A 12028-nucleotide genomic window follows, 5' to 3' on the forward strand; every position below is an offset into this window, starting at 1 on the left:
AACGGAGGCAGTACACTGCCATCATGGCTGATAGTGACTGGTAGATCCACAGAGGCACATCAGGACTCTTAATTTTTAAAAGACATTCAAATTGGTGGCCCCTGCCACATGGAAGCCAAGTTTTAACTTCTGTGAAAGAGGGGCAACTCAAACCAGTCACTACCAGAAAGATGTCCCCCTATCCCAAATCCACTTGTGCACAACAGTGATGAACAGGGGAGATTCCTGCATCTTTGGGGCATTTATAGGTGTGAAGTTTGCCATGAGGCACAAAATTCAACCTATTAAAGACACAAGCTCCTCCTCTAACATGGAATCATATTAATTTCCTTTTGCATTATTTACTCTGAGCAGAGTTTAACATGTCACAACATTTAGGGGTGGGGTCCTGCCTTTTCTAAATGACTGAAAGCTTATCCTAACCTGATGGAATGCCTTCTGTTTGCTTTGTGAGGATGTTTGATGGTGAATCAACAATGCAAACTGCAGCTGAAGAAGAAGGAAAGCTTGACACATTTGAAATAAGTTTTTAGAAATCCAGCTCTTGGTTTATTAAATTATGGACACAAATGCAGCCCAGAGCAGTAACAAGCAACCAAATGGTGGAAGGGTAAATCCAAAACTCCAACATGCCTGCGGCCCTGCTTTGCACCTGTTGACAAGTCAAAATTTGGTCTTGCCACAAAGAATACTGATTTTTGTAGCCAGCTGGGAAGAGACAAGCAACAAAGGTTCTTGGTTCAATGAAACCAGAAAGCCTTCTATTTCTTAATACTACTAATCTATGTCCAGGTCTGGGAATGAGGGAAGATATCCAAGGCCCTTCCCAGGAGTTGCAACATGCCATCAGCACTCTCCCTGGCACTTCCTACTTCAAAAATAAATGTGCCTGTTCCAAATGGGAACTTTGCTCTTTCTGGAATTGAGAAAACCATGTGTTTTGGGGGGCAAATGAAGCTAGCAGCATGCTCAAATGTTTCTGCATATTCAGCTTCTTGGTGGCAGGGAACGAATGGAGTAAAAATACAGATGCAGAATGTTCCCAGAGCTGGTCCCCAGAGGCACCTGATGAAAACCAAGATGTGAGCACATGGTCTTAAAACACAAAAAGGATGCCCATGACCCTTTTTCAGGCAACAAGTTTCCCAAAACGGCATCAATGAGACAAGGGAGCATCTCAGTCTAGGAAAGTCTCCCCCCAGCTCCACTGGACAAGTTCGTTGCCTTCTTGTGATCAAGTGTCTACAAAGAGCCAGTCACTGTCAACCTCAAGAGCATTCCTTTCATGTTTCCAGGCACAGCAGCGACAAGGCAGTTTCAAAGACCTGATGGCAGGAGGCCCCAAGCGACAGATGCTGGCGCTCTTTCCTGCACAGGCCCTTTCACTGCGGGGAGCAGTCAGAAGCTCCTCTTGTGCCCAGCTCAGAAAAGCCCTCTTTGGATGGCCCTTTGAGGTCAGGAAACAGAACAGACGGCACTGGCTTTTTGGTCCTTGAGTGCTTGCTTCCTCTGAAGTTCCCTGGTGATACGTCGCCTGATGCCAATCAAGTAGAGTTCTCGATCAAACAGGCCAGCAGCCAGTGGGATGCTGGAAAGAGACAAGGCAGCATTTAGGTGGGAAGTGACACGCAGGTGGAGGAAGCTGCATCTTCACAAGCCATAAAAGCAGGACTCCTGGCATCCCCAACACTTGTTGAACTCTTAACTCCCAGCAACCCCAGTAGCCAGCATCGTCAAGGCTCAAGGAAGATGCTGGTGCTGATGGTGGGGAGTATTATTCAGCAACATCCAGAGGGCCTCTGTTTCCCCATCCTTGCTGTCAAGGGATATCCATGCCAGGTGTGGGGAACGTCCAGATGCTGCTGGACTATGACTTCCACCAGCCCCAGTGGCTGAGTAGGATGAGAGGAGTTGAGAGTATAATAATAATAATAATAATAATAATAATAATAATAATAATGTATTACTTATATCCCACCCATCCAACTGGGTTGCCCCAGCCACTCTGGTTAATCATGCTACTGTCAAAATGAAGACTTTTTACTGAATTAGACCACACATCCCTCTCTGGGGACTAGTCTGCAAGACCTGTGCTGCCTGCCCATGACGCAATTCCTGTGCCAATGTGGTTCCCTACAGAAGGGGAACAAGTGCAACCAGTCTGCTCTCTCTTGGAGGCTGCTTAGTACCTACCCCTCACCTCCAGCCCTCCATCAGATTCATGCCAAAGGCCACCACGACGCAAAGTGTCAATACTAACTTGTCTCTTCCAGGCCTGACTTTGACACGAAATAACCCATATACAGGCCGGTGGTCTGACGTTTTGATCCCAAGGCAGGAAGAGTATTTCACAGCTTGAATGTCATCCTTGTGACGGCTCCGGTAGATCACACGATCCTGAGAAGTCCAAGGGGCAAAGAGGGGAAAGGTGAGTTAATCGCTACAGCAGAGAAACAGCCAGCTCTCTTCCAAGGGCACTTTCCTTTTCACAAGCATAAAAGACACTCAGTGGTAAGTGCTGTACTTCTTTCCCACCAAGGCACAATATCATTCTTCCTGAAGTTTCCAGGTGAGATGCTGTCTGCTGCTCATGTAGAAGTTCTTACCGTGTACGATGGTGTCCTCTGCTTGGAGGTAGTATCGTAGGAGTCCTGCCCAACATCAAACTTGTAGGAAGGGCGGAAAAGAATGGGAGCCTCTTGGAACCCCTTGAAAATTGATCCTGTGGGAGGGAAGGACGCAAAGAGTCAACTTTCCCCGTGGCTTCATCAGGGCTGAATCAAGCTTTAGTTTTGGGATGGAAACATGGCTGTGATATTCTCCTTACCACTGGCCATTTCCTTAATCAACTGGTCATGCTGTAGCAACTTAGACATGTCCGCTTCCAGCCCTTGGCTAAGGATCTGCTCCACCACCTCCCGATCCTCGTTCAGGCGGAAATTGAAGTCCCCAAACCAAAATACATTGTCAAAGTGGGTTGTGACGTCTGCTGCAGAGCCAAATGAAAGGGAGCTGGGATTAGGTGAGGAATCTTACCATGACCCTATTTCAGCTGAAGATCCAAGATGCAGAAGTTCAGCAACCAAATTGTGAGATGCAGGAGTTTGATGAGATTGTCACAAGCCTTGACCTTCAAGAAGCACGTAAATAAACTGCTAAGTACTGCCACTGTTAACATTCTAAATTAAGGGGGATGCCTCCACAGTAGCTTAGCTCTGGAGCTCCCTTCTTCAAGGGCTTTATGGTGGCCTAAATACATTCTCTTATGTTTACTGGGCCAAAGGAAAAGAAACTATAAGTGATGAGGTTTTCAATCTCTCTAAAGATTGTGGACTTCCTCCTCCTTCCCTGCAAGAAGGGCAGCAGATTAGAAGTTTCAGCCTCTAGTTAGTGGAAAGCCATTGCCTGTAATTGGCAGTTCCTCTACGTCACACTAAACTGTGGTTTAGCATGACATGCATGAGCAGGCGGAACGCCAGCAAATTTCAGGCTCTGCCTTGCAGCTGGAAGGAGGAGCTCAAAAACATTCACTTTGGCTTGTGTTAACTGTGTTTCCATTAACCACATGAGGGCTAGACCACTGATTTGGAGAGGAAAATCAGCTTATTTTTTAGAACCAAGTTTTCCATGGTGGTTTACATTTACTGGGAAGGAGCAGCTCATTACAAAACTGCAAGTATTTCACACAACAAAAAAGGGCCTTTCTTCCAGACATCAAGCTACTCACAAGGGCTGGAGCGATAGGGGTTGGTATCTGGAATGTTTTTTGGAAGTGTAAGAGCCTGGATGGTTTTGTTGTAGTCCAGGACCCTCTCGTACACTTTGCCATCTCCAGCTGAAAAAGAAAAGACAGTCTGCTTAATGCAAGGCCTCTTGAAAACAGGAGACAGGGGACAGAGTTAATGGGTAGCTTGCTCTGGCAATTAATTATCAAGAGATTCCTATATGGAGAAGAGGCAATGGATTCTGTTTTGAAACCCAGCTGTACTGCACAGGTCCTGGGCAGGATGGGGTGTGGTCTACAAGGCTGAGTCAAGGCAGCCCAATTTAGCAGTCAGCACCATCAAGCAGGTTAAGCAAGATTTTCCTCAAAACAGACTGCCCAAGGATCCAGAAATGCCACACATACAAATACAGACATCCAGCAACAGAAAAATGGGAAAAGGACAAAGACTGGGGAGAGGGACAAAGCCCAGAAATGCCAACAGAGGATAGTACATTATTTTCTCCACCCCATAGAGAAGCTCTATGTAATCTATGACTTGGATGAAAACATCTGGTCAATTGCCTTTCCTCTGCTTCCGTCTCTCTCTCACAGACACACAGTCCCATATTCTACAAATACCCAGCCTGATCTGCATGGTTCATTTTAGAGCCTGCTCTTGAAATGAGATGTTGGTGACAAGTCCCATTCAAACCATTGATCCTGGAAAGAAGGGGCAGCAGTGTTCCTTGCCCCATCTGCTGCTTATATATGGGGATGGGGGCCTGGGGAGATACTCACATGTGAAGTGGGAGGTAATGAAGAGGAAGGAAGTGCCGAAGAAGGTGAAGCAAACTCCGAGGGCCCCCTTGGTCTTGATCTGAGACACAATGCGAGTTGTCACCGTGGCATATTCCACCTCTGGAAGGAAGGAGGGAGAGAATGCCTGTCACAAGTGATGCACCCAACTCGTGGCCAACCCTGACCTCTGGCATAAACCAAGATCACAGGCCAGTGGTGGTGGTTAAACAAGGGACTTTCCTTCCAAGAAAAGTTGAAGCTTCTGCTTATATTGGTGCAGATTTCATCACATTGAAGAAAAACAGTAACAACCGACCCCTGGGTTTGAGTCATTTTAATTCTGTTGGATATTGCAGTTTTATGGGCATTTTTAAAATTAGATTGATTATAAATGGCTAGCTTCTCTCTCTCCTATCTCCCAGTCCCTACTTCGGAATGGTTTTCTAGGATTTGGGATATAGCAGTAATGTATAATATAAATTAATTTATTGTAACCATGCATGGGGAAATATTATGTATGAATTATTGAAAAAAAGAGCAATTTTAATTTTGGTTTGGAATTAGAAGTTTGGAGAAGACATTAAGACCCTGTTTATTATTTTTGTTACTTTAAAAAGAGTAATATATTATGTGCACATTTTTTTCTCTTTTTGTCCTATTCTGTGAAACATAGTAAGAATGAGAAAATATTATGTATGGTTTATTTTAATTTGCTGGAAGCTGCCTTGACCCCTAAAGGATAAATAAATAAATACTGTCCCTAAATAAATTTAAATCCAGCTTGATTAGATTTAATACTTATACCTTGCTTTTCTATCCTAGTAATAATCAAAGCAGGTTAACAATGCAAAGCAACGAAAAACTAACTAATAAACTGAAACTGATACGGGGACAAATAGAAGAAAACACCTTTGGCTCCCCTTTATCACATACACAGCCCAACAAGACGACAAGAATCCACCAATAGCATACAAATCAATATGGTTAATTTGATGCAAAAACACCCACCCACCCCACTCACACATGAAAACAAAGTTCACCATGGCCAATCACAAACAAACAACCACACCCTAGGCCAACCCCAGCCTCTCTCACCACCAAAGGAACACAAGCGAATAGTAACGAGAACCCACAAAAGTGACGCTGACACAAAACCCCACCTATACACTAAGTAGAAGCATTGCCACCCACCCCCACCCCCCTCACCCATTCCCCTCTTCACCTCTTTCCCCCTTTTCTTCCTAATATAACACTAATGTCTCATCAAATGAAACTGATCTGTAGAAAATGTAACTTGAAAAAAGAGACATTGCACATACTTTTGTAAACCAAGAAACCTTTAATTAAAAATATGTTTAAGTTAAAAAAAATGCAAAGCAACAAAAATACTAAAACTACATATTCAAGATCAACGATAAGAAATTCAATGCATAAATGACTTAAACTTTTTTCAAAGACCACCCAATTGGCAAGCCCCACCTGAGCAGAACCAGATGAGGTCCCTCCGCAGGAAAACTGACATGTAGAGTACACCGTGAGATGCCGCATAGAGCATGACGTAATGGGGGCCCAGCGTCTCCTGCAAGCGGATCTCCCACTCACGCCTGGCAGGGGGAAGCAGAGGAAAGGAAACCTGTTGCACGAGCTTCTCCTCACCCAGCCTTGCACTCCACCAGACATGTTTCAAAAAGGCTTGCTAGTGACAAGTGTCAGGCTCATTTACATGACATGGGGTGTCTGACACTGTTCTAAAAAGTGCAGGGAATCCTCAGCAGTGCCCCCAGATTTAGGTTGTACCCAGCTAAGTCCTACTCAGAGCAGACCCACTGAAATAAATGAACGTAAGTTAGTGTCATGGACTGGCTGGATGCAGAGGAGCTGGGGAACCCCTTAGGGAACCCCTAAGGGAGGAAGGCTCAGAGCCAGAGGATTTGTGCTGAGACTATGATGCGTGGTCAGAGGGAAAAGGAGCAGGCTGGAAGGAGGAGGTGTCAGCAGTAGGAGAGGTGGCAGGGTTTAGTGAGCAGGAACAGGCTGTGGCAGAGGGCAGTTCAGACTGAGGCTGAAGCAGATGCTAAAGAGGAAAGGGATCAAGAGGCTGCTGAAGAATACAGGGAATCTCCGCCTACTGCTGCGACTGGCTCTCCTCACCCAGTCTCTGAGAATGCACAGAGAAATGAAAAGAGCAGTGATTAGTTGTGTGCAGATGCGGTCTGCGACTGCATGGGGAAAACTCTGGAGAGAAGAAGTCTTAGAGAGGGGTGGGAAGGCAGGAAACTTTAGTCCTTGCAACTGCTTCATTGGGGCAAGACCTCCTAGGAAAAGTTGCTGAGACCACTAGGCCTGAGCTCTGTGGCTGGTTTCCTTGAATAAAGATTTAACTTCACTGGCCTCGGGTGATTTGTTGTTTTTGTTACTGACCTACACTTGACTCAAGCCCTGACAGTTAGCCATGTCCATCAGCTTAAATGCATCTACTCTGAATAGGACTAGTACTGGATGCAACCTCAGACTTCCTAATCCTTGCAAGGAACTCTCCGCTCCACCCACAACAGAGGCGAGGCAAAGGCCTCCTGCCTCCCAGGAGCCCTGGGGCCCTTATTTCAGACACTGACAATGATCCAGACTGAAGAAACAGGGTACACTTGCATCAGGCAGCAGGAGGTCTGTACTGGCTATACTCTACAAGGGGAGCATTGCCCTGCATGAGGTCATGTGGCAGTGCTCAGCTACAGACTTTGACCCCTTGCAGGCAAACCACCCTCTGTGCAGTGGGTGGGGGTTACGAGGCCAAAGCCAGCTTCTCTTGGTTTCCATACCTATCTGGGCAGCCTTCTTGGATCCCTATCACATACATGTCCTGGGCAAAGTCAGGGCCTGGCGGCAGCAGGAAATCATCCAACACCTCAGGAAGTTCCTGCAAGACAAGGAAGACTTTTCCAAACTCTAGGTGAGTACTTAAGTGGAAGGGTGATAGGGAAGGAGAAGGAATGGACTCTCAAGGATACAAGCGCCAACATGTTTAGGGGATGTAACCAGCAAGCTGACTACTAATCAATCCCATGCAGGTTCATTAAACCAATAGAGTTCTTTAGGTTTACAGACACACATCATGCACTCCAGGTGTGCTTCCAATAAAGTTTCCATAAAGGTATAAAACAAGTTCAAAACAGGAATCATAAAGTGGCATCACCAGGGAACGTCTACACTTCTTAAGTGGCACATGTAAAATGTCACAAGGGATGTGAGCAGGAATGATCTACTCTGCCATCTTGCTTGTTGTATGTGGGCAAAGCTGTTATTGTGGCCAGATTTGCAGGATGTGCATGACAGAGGGAGGAAGAGGCTTCCCAGACAATTTTGGACACAACTATGCATAGAAACATAAGAAGCCGCTTGATGCTGAGTCAGTCCATCTAACTCAGTATTGTCTACAATGACTGGCAGTAGTGGCTCTGCAGGCTGAAGATGCCTCTGGAGATGGAACCTGGGACTTTATGCATGCAAAGCAGGTACTCTGCCATTGAGCTATGATGGCCCTTTCCAAATAAGTATTATTGACTTGGCCAGGCTCCCTGGATCAAAGGCCAATCACCAGGCAAAGCCCCCAGCCAGCCTTTTTCTTCCCTCACCTTTTGGCCCTGCATATTCCAGGTGGCAACAAAGATGCCAATGTTCCGGTCAGGAAAATACCGGTTCAATTCCTCTGCTCCCAGCAGTGCACCAGTCGCCAAAAGGCTGCCTTCCAAATAACTTCTGTAGGGAAAAATAATGCATTGTTATTTCTTTTAAAAAAATAATTATTATAAATTTGCTTCATTTAAGGCTGAAGTGAAAACTGCCTAGTGATGCAACAGAACTAATGTCCTGTCTGGGTGGGGTTTCTTTACAGGTGGAGGTGTGCTTGCCACATCCTGCACTCTTGGTGCTTGAAAGATGGGTCTGGAAACAGAACAACAGCTGATGAGGCCACTGTGATAGTGAAGGAATACACTCCTAAAACCCAACACATAACCTGTTCACTGCATTCAAGACCAAACTCCTCCAAGAGAGTCCCATTGAGAATATGCAGCAGTAAATCAAACTGTAAGATGTAACTCAAGCATGTGTCACTATGGCCAGATCTGCACCCTCAAAGCGCTGGCTGGCATGTCAGTCTAAGTGGAGCTGGGGCCTTGCTGGCCAAGGCTGTCACCTGGACAACTGTAATGCTACAATCCACTATCCCAGATTGCCTTCCTCATTCTTTCTTCCTTGGGAAATGAAAAACAAAACAAAAACAGAGTTTGGGAAACATCCTATGAGAGTCAGGGAAGGCAGGCAGGTGGGGAATTACCTAGTTGAAAGGTAGTGCCCTTCTATTATATATTGGTGTAACAAAATATAGCAGGATGCTGAATCATAAACACCACTGGGAATCCTGTAAAATATATTATGTACTTCTATTTATTTGCTCCCCCCCTTCATTCCTTTCTTCAAACAAGTTGTGCTTCTTAGTGCTATTTATTTCTTTTTGTGTGTATTTATATTCATAAGCTATGGGAAATAAAAATATGAAAGCAAATGAACTAAAAGTTTAAATCAAATATATTTTGAAAATCTAAGGGGCCCTTTCAGGAAAGAGATGAGAATGGGTTATCAGATTCCTGCCAACTCCTGTTCCTAAGTCTTTCCCTGGGACGAACTCAGGGATTTTTTATTCCAACAGAAAATTCCGTCCCCACCTCACTGAGCACTCAGTGAGAATTAGCATAAGTGTACCTGTGGAGGAATGCTGCTCATGACTCCCCCTCTTGACCTCCCCCCACGCTACAAGGACCCTACCTGTTCCGCACATCCCTGACGCGGATGGGGGTCAAGAGACTGAAAGTGGACTTCATGGAGGTGGTGGAGCAGTTGTCACAAACCATCCCGCGGCTGTGGAGCCTGGTGTCACTCCAGCTGCTGCCTGCCCTTGGAAAGGCACTCTGGGAGCAAAGCCTGTAATCCGCCCAATCTGGGTCGATCCTATTAGTTGTCCTCAGAGAAGGGAAGGAGCCATCAAGCTCCAGAGGGGGCGGAGGATGGGTGGGCATCACTCTAGACAGCTTCCCATGCAAGTTGCCATGCCTGGTGGGGGGCGCCTCCGAAGCTTGCTGCAAGCCACAGAGGGATTCCTGGTCACAGTGCGAATTGCTTGCGGAGGCTGCCATCTGTCCCAGAGGATTCTCCCCTTGGAGGGATCCATTGGAGGAGCCCATCTCAGAGGGATCCACCAAGCTGTCTCGGCTCATCCTGAAGAGCCTCCTCCTCCGCCAGATCAGTTCATCGAGAGAAGAAGTTCGCTCAAGTCTTGGGGGCTTGCGGGGAGGCTTTGGGGTGAATGACCTGAGCTCCGTGTGGGCCTGGAACCCTTCTAGATGGCTTTCCAAAGCGTTGTTGAAAAAGGAAACCTGGATTTCTTGCTGGTGCTTGGAGAGGAAATCCACGTTGTCACCCGCCTCCTGTCTGGCAGCCCGAGCAGCCTCCTTGGGTGGTATGTTTTGTGGTACTTTGTCCTCAGGGTTCGGTGTGTGCTCCATTGTCCCCTAGGAAAATCCATTGGATATCCCATCTATGCGGAAGTCAAGGCAACAGCCTAAGGCATGTTTTCCTGAGTGGGAAAAGAACCCCAATCAGGACACCAGTGTCAGGAATAGAAGGCCCGTTGCCTGAACATGAAGATGCATTGCTGGGATCCACCTAGGAATAAAATAACAACAACAACAACAATAATGTATTTTGTATTATTATTATTATTTTTAAAAAAAGATTAGCCAAGATCTCCAGGCATTATTAAAGGCTTCCCATCTAAAGCTCCCAACCTCCACATAGGATCTCTGCTTTCTAGAATAACTGTTTTTTATTAGTTTTTATAGGAGTGCTTTTGGTGTTTTATGTTGTTATTGTGTTGGACTGTGAATATGACATTCTCGGCTCCCTTTGGGCAGGACAAAGATGTAACAAGCAAATAATTTAAATATATTATTGATTAGCCAGATCACTCCCATTTGACAGGTGGCCAGCTGAGTGACTCACAAGTCAGGAACCTGGGATGAGGGTGCATCAGTTGATTCAGGGGTGCTTTATTTCCACAGCCTGCAACTGTGTGGGAACACCGTCATGAGCAGTGACAGTGTTTGTGTACACAGAATCTGCCTGGCAGTAGCTGTTCAAGTCTAAAGCTCCGGAAAGGTGCTGCCACTCTAAGGCTCAGTCACACCCCTCCGTTTCCCAGAGAAGCTGCAAGGACCCATAGCTACAAGCAAACAGTTTGACTCAGCCAACACACCTTTTTCCACAGCAGGTTTCTCAGGGATTGCTTGAATCAAGAAATATGAGGTTGGCAGTCAATGTGGCCCAGTGTTTGGGAAGAAGACAGGACTGGATTCAAGACCTGCTTCTTCTACAGCCACTCTTGCTTAGCCTCTTTAGCCCTGTCTATAAAATGGGAATAGCAGCTGCCTCTGTAGGCTCAAGCACGCTAAGCAGCAGTGGCTAATGGCTCTATCCTAAGGCCTTTGTCAAGGCAGTGATCCAGAGCTCAAAAGGAGGGATGCCAGCAGAACAAGGGCCTGTTTTGAAACTGTAAAAACTTTAGCATACACTGTGAGTTTCAATGGGATGTTTAAGCAGCTACCCAGCTATGTTACACTAGAGAATATACCCAGCTATGTTACACTAGAGAATAGAGCAGACCCACTAGAGGTTAATGGAACTTAGTCGTGTCCACTATTCTGCAGTGTGTGTTTATACATTTATATTGACCTAAAAAATAAAATGCTGCTGTGATACAGTATTTCATACAACCACACACACACACCAACGCATGTAAGCACGAAATGGAACTCTACCAAAGTTTTCGCTGGATCCCTTTTAGAATTGCGGTTTGTCACCAAGATAATATATATGTCATTGTGATTAACCAACAAAAAATATCAAGCAGCCGATGAAGGAGCGATTCAAACTGTTTCCCTGCATATTATTCACAGTAATAATATGTAACACAGTAACATGCGTATACACACACAACGTGCGTTGAGACACCCTGTCCCGGGACAAGCCCCCACCCTCATCTTCTTCCCTCCAGTCCCACCCCCCGCCTCCATCAGCACCCCCAAACCTGCAACTCTCTGAATGAGGCCAGGCCGCTTTCCTCCCCGGCCTCTCGTCGCCGCTGCCCTCCTCTGCCTCCTCCTGCGGGGCCTCCCTGCTGCTCCTCCCAGCCGCCTCACTCCGCCAGGGGAGCCAGAAGCTCGAGTCCTTCTCGGAACCGCCGCCTCAGAGATGGGCCTAGCGGCGTGGACTCCAATTCCCATCAGCCCCTGCGAGGGCGGCCAATGGCAGGGCATGACGGGAGTTGGAGTTCCGAAACACCTGTAGAGGTGTCCTGGAGCGGGTGTCTTCCCCACCACGGACCACGACGATGTGGGCTTTTAATACTTTAAAATAAATGGATACTGCCTTTCTATCTTTGAAACAACAGCAACATTAGTAGTAGTACTT

General features: G+C 46.3%; 1 protein-coding gene across 2 annotated transcripts; it reads right to left on the minus strand.

The window, feature by feature from the left end:
* Positions 1-522: 522 nt before the first annotated feature.
* On the minus strand, positions 523-11831 carry INPP5E (inositol polyphosphate-5-phosphatase E). 2 transcript variants are annotated; one of them, XM_083596410.1, is made up of 11 exons: positions 11646-11831; positions 9329-10225; positions 8137-8260; positions 7324-7421; positions 5984-6108; positions 4505-4624; positions 3728-3835; positions 2828-2986; positions 2607-2722; positions 2261-2397; positions 523-1588 (listed from the first exon to the last, which is right to left on the minus strand). In XM_083596410.1, exons 2-11 carry the CDS (start codon positions 10063-10065, stop codon positions 1456-1458), a joined length of 1857 nt encoding a protein of 618 aa, XP_083452536.1. In that variant the 5' UTR covers positions 10066-10225; positions 11646-11831; the 3' UTR covers positions 523-1455. The 2 variants fall into 2 exon arrangements, with proteins under 2 accessions (XP_083452536.1, XP_083452535.1); XM_083596409.1 differs by having other exon boundaries at positions 2828-2989; positions 11646-11830.
* Positions 11832-12028: the final 197 nt, after the last annotated feature.

This window comes from Podarcis filfolensis (genome assembly GCF_964270895.1).
Source record: "Podarcis filfolensis genome assembly, chromosome: Z".
NCBI lineage: Eukaryota > Metazoa > Chordata > Lepidosauria > Squamata > Lacertidae > Podarcis > Podarcis filfolensis.